The 20,913-nt window shown below is 41.7% G+C and overlaps 2 protein-coding genes across 4 annotated transcripts in view; one reads left to right on the plus strand and one right to left on the minus strand.

Annotated features, from left to right (window-relative positions):
- Window positions 1-16,315, plus strand: phyhiplb (phytanoyl-CoA 2-hydroxylase interacting protein-like b). Of its 2 annotated transcripts, none has more exons than XM_026309299.1 (5): window positions 1-90; window positions 10,047-10,243; window positions 11,008-11,182; window positions 11,795-11,912; window positions 13,510-16,315. In XM_026309299.1, exons 1-5 carry the CDS (start codon window positions 45-47, stop codon window positions 14,051-14,053), a joined length of 1,080 nt encoding a protein of 359 aa, XP_026165084.1. In that variant the 5' UTR covers window positions 1-44; the 3' UTR covers window positions 14,054-16,315. The 2 variants fall into 2 exon arrangements, with proteins under 2 accessions (XP_026165084.1, XP_026165083.1); XM_026309298.1 differs by lacking the exon at window positions 1-90 and adding an exon at window positions 311-903.
- Window positions 15,754-20,913, minus strand: part of LOC113131717 (protein FAM13A-like) — a 19,741-nt gene continuing 14,581 nt past the window's right edge. For both annotated transcript variants that reach the window (XM_026309296.1, XM_026309295.1), the window contains 10 exons: window positions 20,295-20,502; window positions 19,148-19,397; window positions 18,884-19,016; window positions 18,452-18,533; window positions 18,138-18,373; window positions 17,965-18,048; window positions 17,721-17,825; window positions 17,108-17,295; window positions 16,660-16,761; window positions 15,754-15,905 (listed from right to left, as the gene is read on the minus strand). In XM_026309296.1, the coding sequence (XP_026165081.1) occupies window positions 15,782-15,905; window positions 16,660-16,761; window positions 17,108-17,295; window positions 17,721-17,825; window positions 17,965-18,048; window positions 18,138-18,373; window positions 18,452-18,533; window positions 18,884-19,016; window positions 19,148-19,397; window positions 20,295-20,502 (1,512 nt within the window). In that variant the 3' untranslated portion in view covers window positions 15,754-15,781. The remainder of the gene's footprint in view (window positions 15,906-16,659; window positions 16,762-17,107; window positions 17,296-17,720; window positions 17,826-17,964; window positions 18,049-18,137; window positions 18,374-18,451; window positions 18,534-18,883; window positions 19,017-19,147; window positions 19,398-20,294; window positions 20,503-20,913) is intronic.

Consider the following 20,913-nt stretch of genomic DNA (forward strand, 5'->3'; position numbering starts at 1 on the left):
CTGGCCAAGGATTGACAGGGTTTTACTTTTTATTATGTGCCATCATGTCTACCACGCAGCAGGGGTCGTCTAGAAGAGAGAACAGCAGAGGTTAGGGCTGTTCATTCATTATGTTGTGCAATATGTCAGAGTCGATTCCTGGCTCATTATTGTGGGGTTCACTTGCACCTGCGCTCCTGCAAAACAGGGCTGCACCTCACCAAATAAGGACATGAGAGAGACTGCTGTTGGGATGACGCTGAACGTGAAATAGGAACAGAAAAGAAGTGCGCGCGCGCGTGCGTGTGTGTGTGTGTGTAGGGTCTAGATAGAGACCTAAACCGGAGTGGGATCACCGGGCTAATCTGGTTACATAAACCATTGAAATTGCGGAACGTCTATGTAATAATCCGCTGAACTATTCATGTCCAGCTGTCCCGAGGCGGGCACACGCGCACACTTGTGGCTGTGAAGACACAGCAGCGCATCATGCACAGGGAGCGATATCTGAGGAGTTTCCACATGTAGACGCGTTTCTGCAGCAGCTGCTATGCCTCACGTTGCAAACCCGAACTGGCGGCTTGCGCTGTTCGCGCCAGTGACGACTCCGCTGACGCGCCACTAGCCGCACCACCCAGGAGGAGAGCTGGGAGCGACTGAACGACCAGGGGACTGACTGGAAACTGCTCTCTCTTTCTCTTTCTTTCCTCTTTCCTTGACGACCGTGTACGGAAGCCTGCTGCCGTGCAAGTCTCGTGGACGATATTTAACGAGCGACTCTAATTCACCAGTAGCATCATCCAGGCTCTTCTGCGGAGATGGAGGTACCAGCCTTGGCGCACAACATCACCAGTCCATTAAGTCCCTGCGAGGGGATGATCAAGGACCTGAGTTTAGACGCCATACAGTTATGCGAACGAGATGGTAAGGGGAGCTTTGTTCGCTTTTCACTGGCGTCTTTTGGCTAGATATGTGCAGAATATCGGTTATTTGGGCCTTACGGTTTCTAGCTCGAACCCCTGCAACCCAGACTGTCGGTTTGTCATTGATTTGGACGTTTTTTGCGCGTTGGAAGGGTCATTGCGCCGGTTCCTTGGGCGGATGGTGCGCTTCTGCGTGTGTGGAATAGTTGAGTGTCTTTAAATCGGCAACGAGGCTTTGTTCACTCATAGGAGATTTGTCTCGTAAGAGATAGAAGTAAAATGCTAAACGTACACTTCTGCGAACAGAACACGCACAGGCGAGAAACGACGTTAAGGGACGAGTGTCTTTATTTCAGCACCAAAGACGTGGACAGAGCCGGCAGCCACCCCGCCTTATAACCGCTGCTTCTTGGCTCTCTCTCTCTGTCTCAGTCTCTCTGTCTCTCTCTGAGAGAACCTCATCCTCAACTCACAAAACTCTCACTGCGTTTAAATGTATAATTCATGAAGTCTCTCAGCTGCGTCTGTACTGGTCAGGCTCTCACTTCCAAATTCAAAAGTTTCCTGGATATCTACCATCAAATGAAGCTTAAATACACGTGGTCCCTAATAAGAAGGTGTCTGTAAGCCACCTTTGTAATAAGTTTATTTTTTTATGTGAGCAGGTTGAACCCTGATTGGAATTTGGAGAAGGAAAAAAGCAAGTCATCATCAGGAGAGAATGAGAGGCTCAAACATGGCTGCACCCACATGTGTATGTGCACAGGCGGTGCAGCCTCACACACCCATCAGTGCAATTACAAAGCACTGATTCCACATCTGAGTCAAGACTCATGGTCGCAGAGATTCCTTTTTAATTAAGACTAAGATTAACCCACAGGCAATGAGATTAGATCACACCTTTCATAGCTGAATGAATCGGAGGGTTTTTTTGCACAGCTATAGGAGATTTTTTTTTTTTTTTTTTTTTTTTTTTGCCGGTTAAGGCACCGATGGAGTCAATGGTGTTTCTTCACTGAGCCTTCAAAGAACCCCCAGCATCTGATCACAGTACATTCATTGTCCCACAATGCCTCATTCTGCCACTACTGCTCCTCATAATGTAATACAGCATCATGCGGTTTATATCCTCTTAGTGCTTTGCTGGCCTGCTTCTGAAGCTGTAATTTTAATAATGGTATATCGGCTGGGGCTGGACTTTCCTAATGGATTGTGTTCCACCGTTGTGCTTCCTGGGGAGATTTTCAGATATGTCTGGTCTTTGCAGCACAACAGCCACTTTCTTTTGTCAACTAGATTGCCCAGTGTAAATAATGCCTCTGTGTCCTTGAGACACCCACATACTCTCCGTTTATGGAGCAGCACAGTGTCTACCTTCTGTGCAGATTCTTCAGAACAATTAGTGGGTGTCGTACAGATGAGAAGTTTCTAGATTTGCTAGTTCAGATAATTCACGTATTGTTGATGGTTTACTTTCTTTCTTACTTCAGTTATAATCACTACATGTCTCTTATGAAAAAGAAATCATTAATGTGCACATCATAGTTGAGCTTAATGGGGAAGGATTAGAACTGATGACTATAGGATACACAGCTTTCAGTGCAGGTGATGTGCTCTATTCTGGCTGATCACTAAGATTTGGTTTTGACTGGCACACAATGGACAGTATAAAATGCAGTTCAGTAGAGTACTCCTGTAAACGGTAAGTGTAGCTTGTCCCTATTGTTTTGGCCACCCCTTGAATTTGAATTTAACAGTTTCTCGCTGAAAAAGCTTTACAGAAAAACTCGTAAACCCGTTTACACTGACCCTGCCCCACCCCATGGAGAAGACTGCGTAGCTCTGTTTTAGCTTTCTTGGAAATGGACTGTTTTATCTGGTCAATACATACAGTATTACCGTTTTCAAGGACTATATTCATTTCAGTTTCAATAGCTTTCTAAATTTGTCTCCTTCATCCATTAATATTTAATTGCCACCATGAGAGGCTTATATGCCTATGCTGAACCAGCAAATGGAAATGCATGCAGCATCTGTAGGCCTACTGTCTGTGGGAAAGAGCTCACACACACACTGAGGACTGTTTGAGCATTTCAATGCACAAAAGAAATAGAGGGATCCAAGTTGTTTGTGTGTACCCTGTGTTAAAGGGGGAGTTACAGCCTTAATGGTTCAGTTTGGTGATGGGGTTGAAGCTTCAATAAGTAGGGGGTAGGGACTGTTTTGCCATGAATGACAAGTAGTGGGAAATTACAGAATCTGCTCTTATGAATAAGTCTGCTACTGGTGTGCAGCAGTCAGGGGATGCTGAGGACTGCTGCCATGATGTTGGTGCAAATTTGTCACAAGGCTGACTCTGACCACCATTTTGATTTTCTATCCACAGTTAATGCCTACTTACAGGGGGTAATGAAATACACACTATATGTCTTGCAAGGCCTTTGTGCTGTGGCCGCTGACATAATTAAGCTGTCATGATGGATGGTGGCCATTTATGTAACCAAGTACTGTGTCTGCAGTCTGTGAAATCTCTCTGCTTGAAATACTGCTGTTCCAGCTGCGACATCCTCAGTCTGCCAGCCTGTGAGTGTGTACGTGCACACGTGTACGTGCACACAAATGGATGGGTGGACAAATGGGCAGATAGATAGGAATCCATCTTCTAAAGGTGCCTCAACATCACCAAGTAGGTCTATGTCAAATGGAAGCTCCCTCAGCGTGTAGTTTGGCTGAAAATGCAGTGTTTCCTTGAATGTAACATCACAGGACCTTAACAAAAGGCTTCCTGCAGTTTAACTAAGCTAAACCATCACCATGAGAAGAATCTTTGCAGGATTAAATATGCAGTAACGGTAGCAAAGGGGCTCCATGGATGGCAGCGCTGGACTGTCAATGTCAGCCAGTATTCCATTAATTATTTTTTTGTTTTGTTTCTTTGTGAAACGCTCCAGCTCTAATTAAACAGATGAAATTAAATTGATAGGCTAGATGAGTTTTGGCAGACATATTCCCCTTCAGATGAACTGCAACAGCTCTGGGCAACCCTTTACTTTTAATTGCTTAATTTTTTCCATTCCTAACAATCATATACCTGAAAAATCATCTTAATTAGCAACTGTTAGCATGCTGATTAGCATGGTAAATTTAAATGGTGAACATAGTAGCCACTAGAAGCTAAACAGCATGTTGACATTACCACTGCGAGCAGATTAGCGTGCTGACGTTAAAGCTCAAAGCGCTGCTGTGCCCAAGTGCACTTTCAGAGCTGTTAGCATTGCTGTAGACCTAGTCCTGTATAGAATGGTGATTCCTGTGTTACTCAGTGGACATGTGTGGAGCTTATCTAATATGTTCCAACATGGTACAACAGCAGGCTGGTCTTATGACACAGAGTCATCTGAGTAAGCTGGCGTTTTAGTTTAGCCAGTGGACAGTCTGAGCGGTTTGGTGCTATGACTGTGCTGGCAAGAGGTACAGGTATGTGTTATGCAGCCAGTGATTGGCTGTATAATATACTCTCTTGCAACTGACTTTACTCTTCATAGCAAAAATTCTTTGAAATTGTCTGCCATGTGGTCAAACCCTGAAAATTCACTTTATACATTCATGCTAAATTTCCTTTTGTTTTCAGGATTGTTATATAAAATCCTCCATACAGGAATGACTTGCCCTGCAGCAAACACAGCCGAAGGCATTTACAGCAGGGAAATCAAATTCAATGCAAATGAGAAATGACTCATTCTGGTTTTGGACAAATTTAGAAAAGATGTCCACCCTTTTCCCCCCTACGTTTTAATTAATTATGAAGGATGAAAAGTATTAATTCTGAAACTTAGAGCCTTACTTGTTTGTAAAAGGTGGGACACAGACTGCAACCCTGTTGAACAGGACATTGTTTATCTTGCTCTATGAGAAAGCTGCTTTTCTCTTGGCAGCTTCTCCAGCTCCCAGCATGGTCTCTGTCGCTGTCTGGCCTGTGCATCGAAAGGAACAAAGGCGTGATTTTCAGAGGCCTATAAGCGCCGATGCCTAGCAAGTGTCTCTTGCACTGTTCACATCTACAGTTCAATTTTAGACCTAATACTGCAATGTAAAAAGTAGGAGGCTAGTCTGTCTGAGCTGAGTGCAGTCTGAGTGCAGACTTGTGCAGTCAGAGACAATTGGTGCTACTATCATTTGCCAATTCTTTACTCACATCACACGTCCACCAACAATACTTGCAAATTGATTTTCAGCGTAGACTGCAACCACCATAGTCTCACATGGCCCTCACTTTCGTCACCAGCTATCACTGACAGAGTGCCTTTCCATTGTGTCGATGGCCTGAGCAGAAATGAAATCACTTTGCTCTCACCAGTAAAGAGTGCTAACAGGTAATTCACACTATATCAGCTCAGGTGTGACTGGAACAAATTCTTCCACAGAGATCCATTAGGATGGCCCTGTGTATGCATGTTAACAAGATTTTTATTGATCCTTCTACATCTTTTGCTATTTCATACTGGCTTCTGAGTGCCTGCCCAGTGGAAGGTCAATACACAATAAGGTCTATTTGATAGGCTTTAAACAAATTCATCTTTTTCCATTTTTTTAAGTAAAATGCTTTTGCTAAGGTGCTATATTAATAATTAGCAAAACAAATTTGCCCAAGTACATTCCAGTATAATAGCTTGGATGATTAAAAATGTATATGACTTACTGCCACTGACAGATCTGTATAAGAGCAAGTCAAAAGGATAAGAGCCATGGTACAATACTAGCATATAAATTTAAGTCAGAGTGAGGCTGCAGATTTCTCCTGTGAGGCTGTAAAAGGTTTTACTCCCTCCCTTAATGCCTGACCTTCATCCTGCTTGACTTTCGCTCTTCCATCTTTCATCTTGTGCTCTCAGGATCCCAGAGGGTTGAGAGCACTGGTTCCTACCAGGCTACTGTGTTTATCTGTAGGCAAGGGTACCTGGTATGCATTGTATTTGTATTCAGATTTCTACACAGGTGTTATGTTGGAGTTAAGTTTAGTTATTTTGCTAATCAATTTGCTATTATGCTGCCTGATCTACTTCTCTAATCTAGATAGTGTTTTTGAGGATGTTTTTGTAAGGTTTGGTCTTTAACAGTGGTGGTTGCAGATCTGTTTTGAGCATTTCCTTTGATTTTTTTTTTTTTTTTTTTTTTTGCCCAGAGGCTCCAGAGCTTTATTTTTCTTTCCCTGATAACATCACTTTTAGCTTGACCGAGCAGCATTAGGAGTGTTACGTAGGCAATATCTGACCGCATTTGGAAAGCTTCACTGCATCTGTATAATGCCTCCGTTTGCAGGTTAATTAGGAAAGCATTAGTGTAAACAGAAGCTAAGTCAGCAGTAGGGTGTCATGAAGACCTGAGAGGGCAAACACCTGCATGGGGTCTGCTCTGAGTCTGGGAAGAAACATCAGCTCTGACATAAACATTTTAAGGTGCAGAGGACAAGGATTGTTTGCTCTGATTGTTGTTTACCTGCTATACTGCAGGTACACTGAGGCTGTGAATAGAATGAGTAACTTGAGAGTTGTTTTACGATAAATGATGATCATGTTCGAGCTGTCTGATTCCAGAGCATAAAAGATTCAATGCATTTGCTAAGAAGAGGTAATAATTCTAATAAATCCTGTATTACTCAGTTTTTTTATGACAAATCTGAAGGCATTTTGAAAACAATTCAATTCAATTCAATTTTATTTGTATAGCGCCAAATCACAATACAAATCATCTCAAGGCACTTTACAAAAACTAAAACTAAAAACCCAACAATTCCCTTATGAGCAGCACTTGGCGACAGTGGAGAGGAAAAAACTCCCTTTAACGGAAGAAAAAAACCTCCAGCAGAACCGGGCTCAGTTTGGGCGGCCATCTGCCTCGACCGGTTGGGGTGAGTGGATAGAGCAGAGAGAAAAGAACAGCAACAATAAACAACAAATAGACACTGCAAGTTGGTGGGGCCAGTAACTGCACATCAGCGATAAACAGCTCCAGGACCAGGGACACCTGCAGAAGGTACAGAGAGAGAGGGAGGGAGAGAGCACAAACTAGGGGAGAGAGAGAGCATAAGGTTAGTAACATTCAATGGTGGAATATACATGAGGTGGGAGAGAGGGGGGGGTTAGGGTAGGGGAGCTCAGTGCACCGATGGTCCTCGGGCAGTCTAGGCCTATAGCAGCATAACTAACTAAGGGATGGTTCAGGGTTGCCTGAAGCCAGCCCTAACTATATGCTTTGTCAAAGAGGAAGGTTTTAAGTCTAGCCTTAAAAGTACAGAGAGTGTCTGCCTCCTGAACCCAGGCTGAGAGCTGGTTCCACAGGAGAGGAGCTTGATAGCTAAAGGCTCTGCCTCCCATTCTGCTTTTGAGAACTCTGGGAACCACAAGTAGGCCTGCACTCTGAGAGCGAAGTGGTCTATTGGGATAATATGGTACTATGAGGTCTTTAAGGTATGAAGGAGCTTGATTATGAAGGGAAAAATATACTTAGTAATATTTCACATCCTTTGGGTATATTTAAGTTTTCAACATGCCTGTTTTTCTTTTTTGATTTTGTTAAGGGTCAGCAGCATAAAGTCTAGGTTGGGACATCAGAGTGCTGACATCATAGTTTGGTCCATGCTGACTTGGTGGAGCATTTCCTGACAGAGGTCTGTTCTGTTGGACCTGTGTTGACCATCAGTCTGGACTAAACTCATCAGCTCACTGGGGGTTTAAGTATAAATACTTGGCGTTTAAATGTGGACCAGCAACAGGATGAGATGTTTCCACAACTAAAGTAGAGAGATGATGAAATGCAACAAATATAACTGCCAGCCTGTTTACATTTTTATAAACCAGTACATACCCACTACCCCTAAAACCTAGTTTAAGTAATGTACAGGTAGTCCAGATAACAAATCCTATGTTTTAATCCACAAAGACTAGTCTGTTCAACACTAATTTCATTAGTGCACAAGATATATTTTGTTTCATTTATTATATGCAGCAGTATGGTCTAAAGATTTAACAGTGGGAGGTCTTTCTTTTTAGGTTAAAGATGATTATTTTCTGTAATCAGCTAATCGCAATTGGGAACTAGCGATTAGGTCAAAAGTAAGTGAGGGGGGTCTTTTCTGGTGGTGAATAACATGATTGTTTCTCACTGATTTGACTTTTAGAGAATCAAAAGACAATAATGTAATAATAAAAAAAAAAAAAAAAGCCAAAAGGGGATAAAATTGTGAGGCTCAGCTCTTATGGGACAGATGCAGATCAATTGTAGGAATTACCTTATGTTTGGCTATATCTGAATGTGAATCAATCTACAAATAATCCACTGAGTATAGTGTTGTGTAGAGACAGGAGAGTCCACACAGCCCAATTATGGGATTACTCTTTTATCTCGCTCTCTCTCAGCTGATTAGCAGAGATGGATGTTCCATGCTCCACTTCTTCTCCCATCGTGTACTTCAGTTGCACTGTGCATTAGGCCCAAATTAGTTTGTATTGTATTATAGTCTTGTATTTTACTCTCTCTTGCGTTTCGACCCCAGAGCATGCACAGAAAACACATTGTTGCCATGCCAAGTGGGTGTCCCACGTGTGACGCAAAGGCTATATTCATCCTAATTCTACAAAGGTCTTATTCAGTCATGTTTTTTCAGACTTCATTAGCCTCAGTATGCACTTTGGATTGTGTGCTTCTGCTACATGCTTTGTTCCTTGACTAAGGCATGATTTAAAACAAAGTTGTACTGACCTTTCTGTCTAGGCCAAATGACATAAGAAATGGTGAAGATGAAATTACTTAGGTTTATCCAATTTAAACAAATGGCTCTAGTTCTGTGGCATTCACTGGCATTTTATTATAACGTTATTGCTGGCTCACGTGTGTATTGCCTGCAGTGTGGTAGCTGATTAGAAATGGAGTCATCTCTGCTGAGAATAGGAAAGATTCAATCAGCTTTGTTTGAAATATGTTCTGCAAAGCAGATAGGTGTGTGAGTGTCTTGTATAAATCACATTGTGGGAACCGAAGCCTGTTTACACACACACACACACACACACACACACACACTTTGGGGACTTGGTCTTCCTCATGGCGGACAGATGCTCGTCCCAACAATGGTAATCATGGAATTTTATGGTGACGATTTGATTTAAGGTTAGGCACAAAATTGTTATTTTATGGGTAAGGAAATACATATAAATCAGCATAAAGTCCCCATGAACAATGAAAATAAAAGTGTGTGTGGGGGGGAGGGTCTAGGTGTGTGTGTGTGTGTGTGTGGTGTGCATGCATGCATTCATGTGTATTGAGGAACTGATGTGTTTCCATGGCAACATATATGGTAGTCAGCGACGCAAGCGGTTCTTTGTGCATGCTGACATGGTGGATGTTCTTCAGTGTGTGCTGCATGTGGAATAATTACTGAGAAACTGCAGTACAATGGAAGGTTTATTGTCAGTGAGAACAAATTCTGAGGGTTGGCAGGATGTGTGTACTACTGGTTTAATATGGTCTCAGGTTTCTCAAATAATCAAAATGTGACTTATGATGATTAATTATAGCTTGATTATAAAGATGACTGACACTCCCTGGAAGTGCCACTGTAAATTGATCATAAGTAAGCCCCGCCCACTCCATGTAAAATTTTAAAACACAGATCAAATTTGTTTTTCTTAAAGATGATTTCTGTCATTTTTGTTAGATATTAGCATGCCGATTTTTGTGTACAAGTAATTTTTCAGAGAAGTTTGATTTTAATAAGTTACAAAATGTGTCACAGATGATTGGGGGCCTCGGATTGTTACTACGTTGAATATAGTGGGCAAATGTCTCACAAAAGAAAGATGTGTTTATATTTTGGCATGAGCATCCATTATTTTGGCTTCATTTTTACATAGTGTTAAGAAGTCATGATGCTTTGTCCATTTTTATATGCAGTCTATGTGACTAATCAATGTGTCAAATCAATGTGTCATAGCAGGTAGATCATTACATCAGATATACAATCAACTTTATCAGCTTATTAGGCTTCTCTGGCCAGAATACTGATGTGCAGTTCCTAAGGATTACTACATTTTCGTGTATATTATGCGATCAGAATTACTGATTTGTTTTTGTTTTCTCTTAACTACACAGGAAGTAAATCCCAGGATGGCAGCATCTCCGAGATGGAGGAGCTCCCTGTTCCTCAGAACATCAAGATCAGTAACATCACCTGTGACTCTTTCAAGATCTGCTGGGACATGGAACCGCGCAGCAAGGAGCGCATCACACACTACTTCATTGACCTGAACAAGAAGGAGAACAAAAACTCAAACAAGTTCAAACACAAGGTAATGTCTGAATCAGCACAGATAAACCCATTTAAAAGATGATTCACCTCCTTGTAGTCTCACTGAATGGAATTTGCTGCATTTCCTAAAAAAATAAAGAAATATGTCAGTTTTTGTGTTGTATAAACTTTCAATTTCCAAAGATATCGAAGTCAGATAAATTAAGAGGCAAATTGTCTTGAATTCCATGAAATTAAGGACAATGATTGTATGATTGGACAATGACAATCCCAGATGTTTAAAACTTTAAATAACACAGGTCCACTATATTTTAAGATCCGCTTGAGTCAAAAAGAAGAAGAGCTGTTGCTCTGATCAGTCTCAGAGGCCTTTTCAGAGTAATTGTACCAAGCAGCAGCAACAGGAAGGCTGCAGCCCTTTCAGTGGATAATCTGTGATCTGCTTTGAAAATCATGTTTCATCAGCATCCTCCCTTTCCTCCAGCAGTCACTTTCTATATGCTATGTAGCTGAATGTCAGACATTTAGCTACATCTTCTCTATTGTAATGCCAAACACCATACTAGTATTTTGATTTTGGTGAGCAGCAAGAGTGGATTAATGGGCTGACTCTGTTGCTAGGCAGGAGCTCCTGGTCCAATCAATGAGCTGCTAAGGCCCACTGAGACTTAGGAGGGGCAGAAGAATAGTGTACCAAACAGTGTATATACTGAAACAAAAGTGCAGACAGGTATAACTTCATTTATCACTTATAGAAATACGCATGTGTCTCCTCTCCTCATGTACTACTCTCCCTCCCTCCAGGATGTCCCTACCAAGCTGGTGGCCAAAGCTGTGCCCTTGCCCATGACAGTTCGGGGCCACTGGTTCCTGAGCCCACGCACAGAGTACACCGTAGCTGTCCAGACTGCATCAAAACAGACTGATGGGGACTACGCTGTCTCCGAGTGGAGTGAAATTATTGAGTTCTGCACTGCTGGTAACCAATACAGCTTATAATACCATAAGTACATTCTTTTTCAGGGTGTGTGACATCAGTGCTGCCTCTGAGTTTGTCAGAGACCAAATGAACTGCAGAGAATAATTGTGGAGGGTGTTATGAGAGAGGAATACAATGGCAAAAGGGCGAAGCACAATACACTATGAGGGTGAATATTAAAGGGAGGCTCATATACCAAGTATAGAGAAAAAAGAATAGAAAAATGGAAGAGGGGTTAGGGAGGGGAAGAAGCTTTAAAGGTAGGAATGGAGCTGTGCTGCATTTATTCCGATGAGGTCACCAAGTTCAACATCAGCCCTTCGTGAGGGGGAGAAGATGATGGAGGCTCATCCCTGTGGCCTAGTGGTCCAAGACAAGTTCCACATACTCACAATGTCTCCATGCTAACATTTGCTAATTAGCACTTAACACAAAGCACAGCTAAAGCCAGTAGGAATGTTTTAATCATAAATCAGGTTACTGCAATAAATTTGATGATGCTCAATGAGAAGGAAGAGAGATGTGAGCCTGGTATTACTCACAGTGTGGGGACCAGAGTCCTTGAGTATGCATATTAATTTTCGTGACAGTTTGTGTCGTGTCTGTTTGCAGATTATTCCACAGTGCATCTAAACCAGCTGCTGGAGAAGGCAGAGGCCATTGCTGGCCGGATGCTACGTTTCTCAGTCTTTTACAGGAACCAGAATAAAGAGTATTTTGACCATGCCAGGTAGGCAGCCCTACTTTTTTATTGAGATATATCTTTTTTTAATAGTTTTAATTTCCTTTTTTTATTTTGTGGTTTTGGGTGGTTATTTTCCTTTGAAAAAAAGTTTACCAGTGTTTTTTCCTAAACATATATTGCATTAGGTTCACAATAACATTACCTACTGGTGCCCTCACTGATCTTAGTTTTATGTTATTTGATGCTAATATGACCTTTAGGCTAAGGCAGCACTACATGTTTTATTAATATACTAATGCAATTACAATGCAGTGATGCAGATTTTCTGATAATGAGAAAATTGCAAACAAATGCATCTGAGTTCTGTATTTGGGTGTATTTCTGCAAACAGCATGAAGACCTCATAATTTGGGGATAATGTATTACCATCCAGAGAAAGCTTTTTGCACACAGGCAAAAACTGAAAATGAGTTGGAGGGTGCGCCTGCACAAGGCATGTTGTTCCATAAATCCACAGAAATCATCGACCTTCTGTGACTGCCAGATCTGCTTGATAGTAATGTGAAGAGTCAGAACTCTTCTGCACACAAACTGTCCATTTAAATACCAAAAAAACGGCCATTTTTTTCAGTGCCTTTGTGATTTCTTAGAAAAGAGACAACGCCTCTGCCAGACAACAGCACAGAGTTGTTAGAAAAGAAAAGATGTTTGTGGCAGCAAAAACTACTCGTCTGTTTTCACGTTTGAGGAGAGTGTGACAGGCAGACAAGGGAGGAATCTCCAGAGTAGCCTGCTTCACTTGTTTACTTTCGCTTAATATTTTCTCTCTGTTCCTTTCTCACTGCGGAAATGGTCACCGCCTATCGACGCACACACTTTCTGTACTAAAGCCACAGCTTGCAAGCACTCTTTTGTTGGAGCTTTACAGCATGATGTCATCTGGATAGTCTTCTCCCTTTGGCTAATATGCTAGATGAGCTTCAGTTGAACTGCACCACCATGTGGGGAGAAACCGTACTGACAGTACTCCTAGATGAAGCCCCCGACCTGGGTTGGGAGCTGAATCATTCTATAAAGCCCACAACAGAGTATCAATTATGGCTATAATGACAACCTGTGGAGTGATAGCAATATAATTACAGTTCATAATTAGAGCTTTGAAGTTCACATTTACTCTGAGGGGAAGATATGCAGTTGCTGCAGATGCATTCATCGCCTGAATCTGTTATTTGCTGTCTGATAACTGCTTTTATTTTCAGGCAGTTTGTCATAATGATAAAGAAATATTTAGTTTTCAGTGGAACAGTTTTCCTTCACAAGGTTTCTGAGAGACAAACTGGATGTGGCTAATATGATCACAGCAGTAGAAACAGTGAAAGTAGATCTGTATTCCATCAGAGCTCACTCTGTTTAATGTGTTTTGAGACAATCATTGGCTTCCCACATCATGCTGTCCTATAACACAGATGATGATAAAGTGTTTCCATTGCTTTATGGCAGCTTTGATTGGCTGAGGGAAGAATAAATGCTGCTAATCAAAACAACGTGCAATTTTACCAACTGGCCCTAAAGAGAAACTGGTAACATGTTTGCCCTTTGTTCACCACCTATTTTGTTCTCTTTTTTTTCCCCCAAACTCCAGGGAGGTGCAGGGGAACCGCATGCTGCCATCAGTGAAGGACAACAGTGGCAGCCATGGCTCACCCATCAGTGGCAAGCTGGAGGGCATTTTCTTCAGCTGCAACACAGAGTTCAACACAGGCAAGCCTCCACAGGATTCCCCGTATGGCCGACACCGCTTTGAAGTCGGTGCTGACACACTCTTCAATCCCAATACCAGCCTGTACTTTGGAGACTTCTACTGCATGTATACAGCCTACCACTATGTTATTCTGGTCCTGGCACCAAAGGGCTCTAGGGGTGATGAGTTCTGTAAGCAGAGGCTTCCTGCCCTTGACATCAGCAATAACCGTTTCCTCACCTGTAAGCAGGATGAAGAGGGTGATGGTGGTCTGGTGTTTCATCACGCCCAGGACGTCATCCTGGAGGTGATCTACACAGAGCCTGTAGACCTGGCACTGGGCACGGTGGCTGAGATCAGTGGGCACCAGCTGATGAGTTTGTCCACAGTAAATGCCAAGAAGGACCCCAGCTGCAAGACCTGCAACATCAGTGTTGGACGCTAGAGAACAGCAGGACGTAGGAGAGGAAGGGAAGGACTAGAGGTGACTGACTATACACACACAGGAAGTCCACATGTACTGATGAAGCAGACCAAAACATGCATGAAGCAGCAGATTTAGTAGGCTCCCAGACCTGCACCAACATATCTCTGACACCGCTCTGTACTGACAAGAGACCATCATTTTCCAAAGAGGAGTGGAGAAGTAAATGGAGACAGGTAAACACACTCTGACACCTGCACCACTGTCTCCTCATCTCACAAGGAGAACCCTAAATGTTGAAAATGTACATTAAAACATACGTAATAATATCCATGTTAGGGACCACATGGGACACCAATAGCAAAGATCCATACATCCTGCAAGTCAACATTGGCATACTGACCAAACCCTTTAACTGTACTAACATGGGCTGCTTCTGTTTAGTTTCCTGTTTGTTTTAAACAGTTGTCCCATATTTTGTTAATGACCTTTGCCTTGTTATTATTGTTATACTATTGACTGAGTGTCCACTGTCTGTGTGGACAAGCATTGTTTTGTCTTTCTAGAAGTGTTTTGTTCTCATTCCAAAGTAGAGAAAATTAGATTCTTTTTGCCTCCTACTAGTGGCACAGACTGATACTACAATTTTCTAGGGCTGCAGCATTGATAGTCATCTTTCTTTATACCAAAGGTATTAGAAATCAGATATGAAACCGTTGTGGAATCTTAACCGTACTAATGCAACAGCCTCTAAAATGTGTACTCACTGAGTCTTGGACGCCCAAGTGTGACCTACTCATTAACTTTTTACCTTTAAAAGAACAGCATGATGCAGTTCTGTGCAGCATGAGTATGAAAGCTGTCAGTACCACTACCATAGAAACCTTTCTGCAACAGTCGCTCTTAATTTTATTGTAGTCAGTGGAAAGAAAGTAGAACCATAAACTGTGTTTAGCAGAATAAATGTGAAAAAATATTTATTTTTATTGATACATTCATATAGATATATAGATATATAGAAAACTATATAAACCAGAAGTGCACAATGTCAAAAGCTCTGATAATTGTCAACAACAGCATTTAGGGGGAATTAAATTCATACACGCAAAATGAGGGGATAAATGTGGCAGTAGGTAAAACTTGCACTACAACATTTAAATATTTTCCAAGGTGAATATGTAAATTGGTCACAATTTAGATCAAATATGAAATTCTTAATGCATATCATAGCACAATGTAGGACTTTAAAAAAAACAAAAAACTGACATGCACAAACACTAGAGGATTGTTTCAATTACTGCATTTAAGCTTACACCTTTTTTGTGAAGCTAGCACTTTTTAAAAAAGCAGTTTCCACATTAACTGTGGACAAAGTTGTCCAAAAATAGTATTTTGGCAAGGAGAAGAAAAAAAAGCAAGTGACAAAGTGCCATAATATATGTACACTAATCTAAGGTACTAATATATAACTAACATCAAGTTGTTACAGTGCTTCATCCTTGACATTAATTAGCGCTACATAACATACACTTGCTACATCAGGTTTCTAACAACATATGTCATCACTGACACAGGATGTGTTTATGGGACTAAAAACTGCCCAGTGTTTTATTCAGACCGTCACCAACTTCTGTCACCATTTTCCTCATGTAAAGTGCATCAACATAATGAGCATAAAAAAAGACTCACCACTGGCTTCTCAACCTGATTTTTCCATTAAGTTAATTACAAGTCCCACTGTGAGTGAACTCAACTGGTCTTGGTTGAGTCTTGTTTACTGAGCAGGGCCTCCAGCAGACGGAGCTTGGCTTTGAGGTTCTTATACTGACAGTACTCCTCCGCCATTGGCCCACGGTCCTCCTTCTGACAAGCCCTGTTAAAAAGAGGCAGGAAAGAAGATGCAAACAAAACACAAGTTGTTTTTGTAGTTATCAAACAACCTGCAGCAGCTTCCATAACTGGTTGATAGTCCCTATGTTGCCTTACTCAGATAGCTTTGTACAGTGTGTATTGTAATCAAAAACTTACTGCATTTACTTTGGAGGACTAACATGTACAGTACCAAGGATGTGTACAGTTCAGAGCAAACGTCTATCTCTCTGTCTCTTTCCTGAGCTCTCTGTGCTGTATTAACGTTATGTGAGTGTGCATTACACTGTCGTACCATTACAACTGCAATTTTCTTTTGTGGATGTTTTTCTTTGTTTTTCACAAGGCATTGTTGAAAACCAAATGTTTAAACCAAGTTTATTAAAAGACAAAATAAAATTCAAAAGCCAAGTAGTTTGGATGCTGTGTGTGTCATCTGTAACCTTTACCTGTCAGGTGTGTTTAGTAGATGGCAACTGGACCTGCTTGAGGCTTCTTCAGTTCTAACTTACTGGTGGGGAGTTCAAATTATTTAATGTGTGTAGTTCATATCTTGAGGGCAGTTCAGGCCACGTGTGTTTTTCCAGCTGTGTGTGTACAGGTGTGAATGGATGTTAAAATGTCTCCACAGAGATGATATGATCTGTTAGAACTGAAGGAGCCTTTCAGCTAAGAGAGAAAACATCTACAGCACATCCAGCTTCCATCAACTAGCACCTCTGGAAACCTTACAGCACTATGGCTTGGATGACATTTACCTGCCGGCCTGCATGTAGAACTGGTCCTCAAACTGTCGGAGCGCTTGCTGAAGTCTCCGCTTCTCTAATCGAGCCAGCCTGAGATGATCCAGTAATTCTGGTCTGTGAAGAAAGAATTGTCAACTGCCCTGTGGCTTTCCCAGTGTAGAGAAATGAAACAGCTCCATAAAAAACCTTTCAGGAAGACTAAGCACTATTCAAATTGAAATGATTATTGACTCTCCCTTTGCAGTGGCAGTGTGGCCAGTGGTAAACTTGACTTCAAGTTTCCCTTCACATTAGCCCCAACTCCAACAACAAAGAGGTTGTAGCTTGTGCTGAACACATCTTATTCTGTCATTCCAAATAAAGGATTCAGAATAACAGATGCAACCTTTGATTCAATAGCTAATTCTGAGTAATGACATCAATTAAAAACTATGCTGTTGATGCTACACACAAACTGTACCTGGAAGCTTCATGTAGTGTTGCCATGCTGATGATCTGTGGCTGAAGACCCTTGACCTCCTCTAGCGGGGACACCAATGGTGTTTCCAACATTTCTAAGGACGATGGAGGCTGCGACTCATCTGTATATACACACCTGGAGGGGCTTCGCTGTTTGGGGCAGTCGTCATCAGAGCCCTCCTCTTCCTCCTACAACACACACACACAGGATTACACTTCTGTAATCGTAAAACAAAAAATATTCTTTGAGAGCAGATGGTAGCAATGCTTGTCAAGTCATTACAGATCTGAAAAGAATGAAAAACTGACCAGTTCTATTCAGCCTGTTGGAATTTGGATCCTTTAGCTACCTAATCATCTAATGCCAACGAAATTTGCATTTCACAATATTTTGATGTTGCTCGTATATCTGGGTGCTACTCTTCTGCACTGTACTTAGGCGACCTTGGGTAACCAGAAAGGCGCCTATATAAATAAAATGCATTATTACTGTCCTCAGAAACCATCGTCAGCTGTATCATAGTAAGTGAAATGAAGCGTCTGTGCAGTTCTAGACATCCCCTCTCTGTCTACAAGTCAACAATCTCTTAAAACTGTTGCAGAAAGTTGCTCACAATGGTCGTAATGACTGTTGACAGAGTTGGAGAATACAGCAGCTGTTTGAGAAGACGGTACCGATCGTAGAAAGGTTTCATCAGCGTTCGCTCCTGCCTGGTACTCTACAGACACACAGAGAGACAAGAAACATTGGCGGTAGGATAAAAACAAAAGCTAATGATGGATAGACAGGGAGGAGAGAACAAAACTACTCAAGTAGAAATAAGAGATAAACATTTGAGTCATGTAGGCTGGTCTTACCGGTCGTCCGTGTAGATTCTCATAGTAAAGCAAACATTTCTGCATGTTTGTCTTCTCCATTGTCAGGTGGAACTGGGACATCTCCTGCACAGACAGGCACACAGGAGACTGTTACAGATTATCAGTTTGGCTGACAAATTTTATAAACGAATGCAATAGTGCTATTTTCTGACCTTTATATTGTCAGGCAGGCCCAGTTCTCGTCTTCTTTCCTTCAGTCTGTTCCTTATAATGTTGACCGTTTCCTCCACATTTGGCTTGGTGTTGCTGTTGTTGTTAAGGTGTTGCAGCTCTGTTCCTCTTATTGCAGCCTTGTTCTGGTCTTTATAAGTCCTGCATATTTCAACTGGTGGGATGAAGACTCCTTGCCCTCTCAGACTTCCTTCTTGTGATTGTCTAATTTTTAGCTCTGAAAGGAAGAACAGCAGGTTAGTTTACACTACAATGATTATAGGTTTCAGTGAGAATTTATGGTTATACAACAGACCTTTAAGCTGCTTGCGACTTTTTATGAGCTCCTTCATCATCCTGGCCACCTCTGGATGGGCTGTCTTGTCATTATGGGCTGGCTGAAAAACAACAACAACTCATCATGAACAGAAGAGAGGATTTCTAATTAGTCCCTTGCTACAGTAGGTGGTTTTACAGGTTTAACATTTATTGAGCTGCAGAAGCTGTAATTGTTCAAGTGTACCAGTAGAGGGAGTAATTCACCAGTTTGATGACTGGTTAGCATAAACAGCATCACTTTAGAGCTTAAATATGACTAACAAACTTAGTCAGGGTGAGAAAAACAAAATTCTTTGTGGTTATTGGTTTTTCAGCAAGTAAACACTAAGCTTCACACTGTAAACCAGTAACATCCAACCTAATTATGACACAACCCAGCTATCCATGCAGCCCTTTTTTCTTTCCTCACCTTATAGTGCTTTTCCTGTTCAAAGCGCTCCTCAAAATGCCTGATCTTCCTCCTCAGGGTGTGGATATGTCTACTGAGCACTGAGATAGAGACAGGGCCGTCATCTGACTCTGTATGGACACTGCAGCGAGCCCTGAAGACAGAAAGGCACGTCTATGCAATTGAACTCTTGACATTCAGCATATCTCCATATGGCATGCTTTTAATTATCTTTTAACATGTTAAGCTATTTCTAAATAAAATTAGTGGAAACAGTTTACTTACATGCGGATGTGCTGTGAGCATGGGGGAGAAGGGGCAGTATCGGGGTCTAAGTTGTAGCGCAGGCTGTGGCTGAGGTTGGGGCAGCGCGGAGAGGGAACAGGGCAGTCAGATGATGTAAAATGAGACAGCAGGGGGCTGGTGTTAGGGCCTGGTGGGCTCAGCAGGGCGTCCTCCTCTGAAATTCCCTCAGAAAGAGTGGCAGTGGAGAGGACAGGACTGGACTCGGATGAGTGAGGAGAGGGAGTGTTCACTGTAACAGAAAAGATTCAGATCATATTCGTTTGGTCTTTTTAAATCATCTGGGTGTGCTAGATTGACCATATTTTATTTTTTTCTTTGATGATAGGTGGGACAAAATGGGAGAAGGACAGGCAGGGCAGAAAAAGTAGGGAATGGAGAGAAAGAAAGGAAGACAAATAAGGAAAAAGGAAAAAAGGAGGTTTGTCCTAGTTAAGCTACTTATATGTAACACTGTGATTAGGGAAAATGATTTTTGTCTCTTCCAAATACAATAAACAACACATTTAAATTTTTAGCCACTATAATCTCTTTGGTTAAAAAACAATGCTCACTGAGAACAGATAAATAAAGGAATGCACAAAAAAAAAAAAAAAAAAAAAAAAAAATCTATATAATAATAATATAATACGTTATTGAATAGATGTTCCAAGTCATCTTGCTACAGATGGCTGTGTAGTGATGCAACAACAACACTGTAGGTTGGTGCGCTGTAACTCAACTTTGCAAAGAAAGACACACCCAGCTCTGGGAAATGATGAAGCTTGTAGCTCATTGTCAAGATTTACTGACCGTTACTTAATATGCACCAAAGGAACTACAGCAGCTGGGAAGATGGTCTGAATGAAAACAGACCATGAATTATATATGCTCTATAAATAAAGATACTAATACAGAATGGAGTATGGCTCTTGCACTGACAGATTAATGAGTTTGACTTCCAATGTAACCACCACAAGACGCAAATAGTGAACTGTGAAGTGCTTAATGGAAAAAAAACAGATACATTTTAATTATTGGCAATGTATGACTGCAACCTTTACACCTTTTCTGTGCTCTAAGGGGGAAGAGGAAAATATTTAACGCTGGGAGTTGAGCACAGCATCAAGGGTCATCATCATTATCTTACCTGGCTGTGAAGAGTCGACCATGTGCTGATCCTGAGCAGGTGGTGATGGTGGCGAATGGAGGATCAGCTTGTGGGTCAAACACAAGCTCGGCATTTCAGTTGAAAGAGGCTGTTGCAGGGAAGGTAAGTTCTCCTGAACTTGGGGGTCTACTGGTGCTGGCTCGGGTCCCAGGTCTGCCTCCAGGGCTTGCAGTTTGAGGGAAGGGCTCTGGAAGCAGAAGCAGAACATGGCTTCAGGAATGTAGACAGCCAGGAGAAATCAGATGGATGTGTCGTAGTTTCTTTGGAAGGAATCTTCAGTGCTTCATATGCTGCTCAGAAATCTTGACCGGTCCTTCAAAAACATTTGACTCTTTTCTATGAAAACAAATACTCTGGTGCTGTAGTGTGGTTGGGCTTAAAGTTGTAGAATGGGATGAGCGGTTGCTGTCAGAAAGGCAAGTCAAAACACAGAATACAGTTCTATAAGCAGGCTCCTTCCAGAGATGACTGAACTACAATGAGTAAGTTTAGAAAAAAAAAAACAAGCAAATGTGTGATCTTGCAAGGCTTGATGTCAATTAGAGAAGCAGACAAAAGGGTCATTACAAAAACAGGCTTTTCTCTGGCGTAGCTCTCC

Source organism: Mastacembelus armatus, chromosome 15 (genome assembly GCF_900324485.2).
Source record: "Mastacembelus armatus chromosome 15, fMasArm1.2, whole genome shotgun sequence".
Taxonomy (NCBI): domain Eukaryota; kingdom Metazoa; phylum Chordata; class Actinopteri; order Synbranchiformes; family Mastacembelidae; genus Mastacembelus; species Mastacembelus armatus.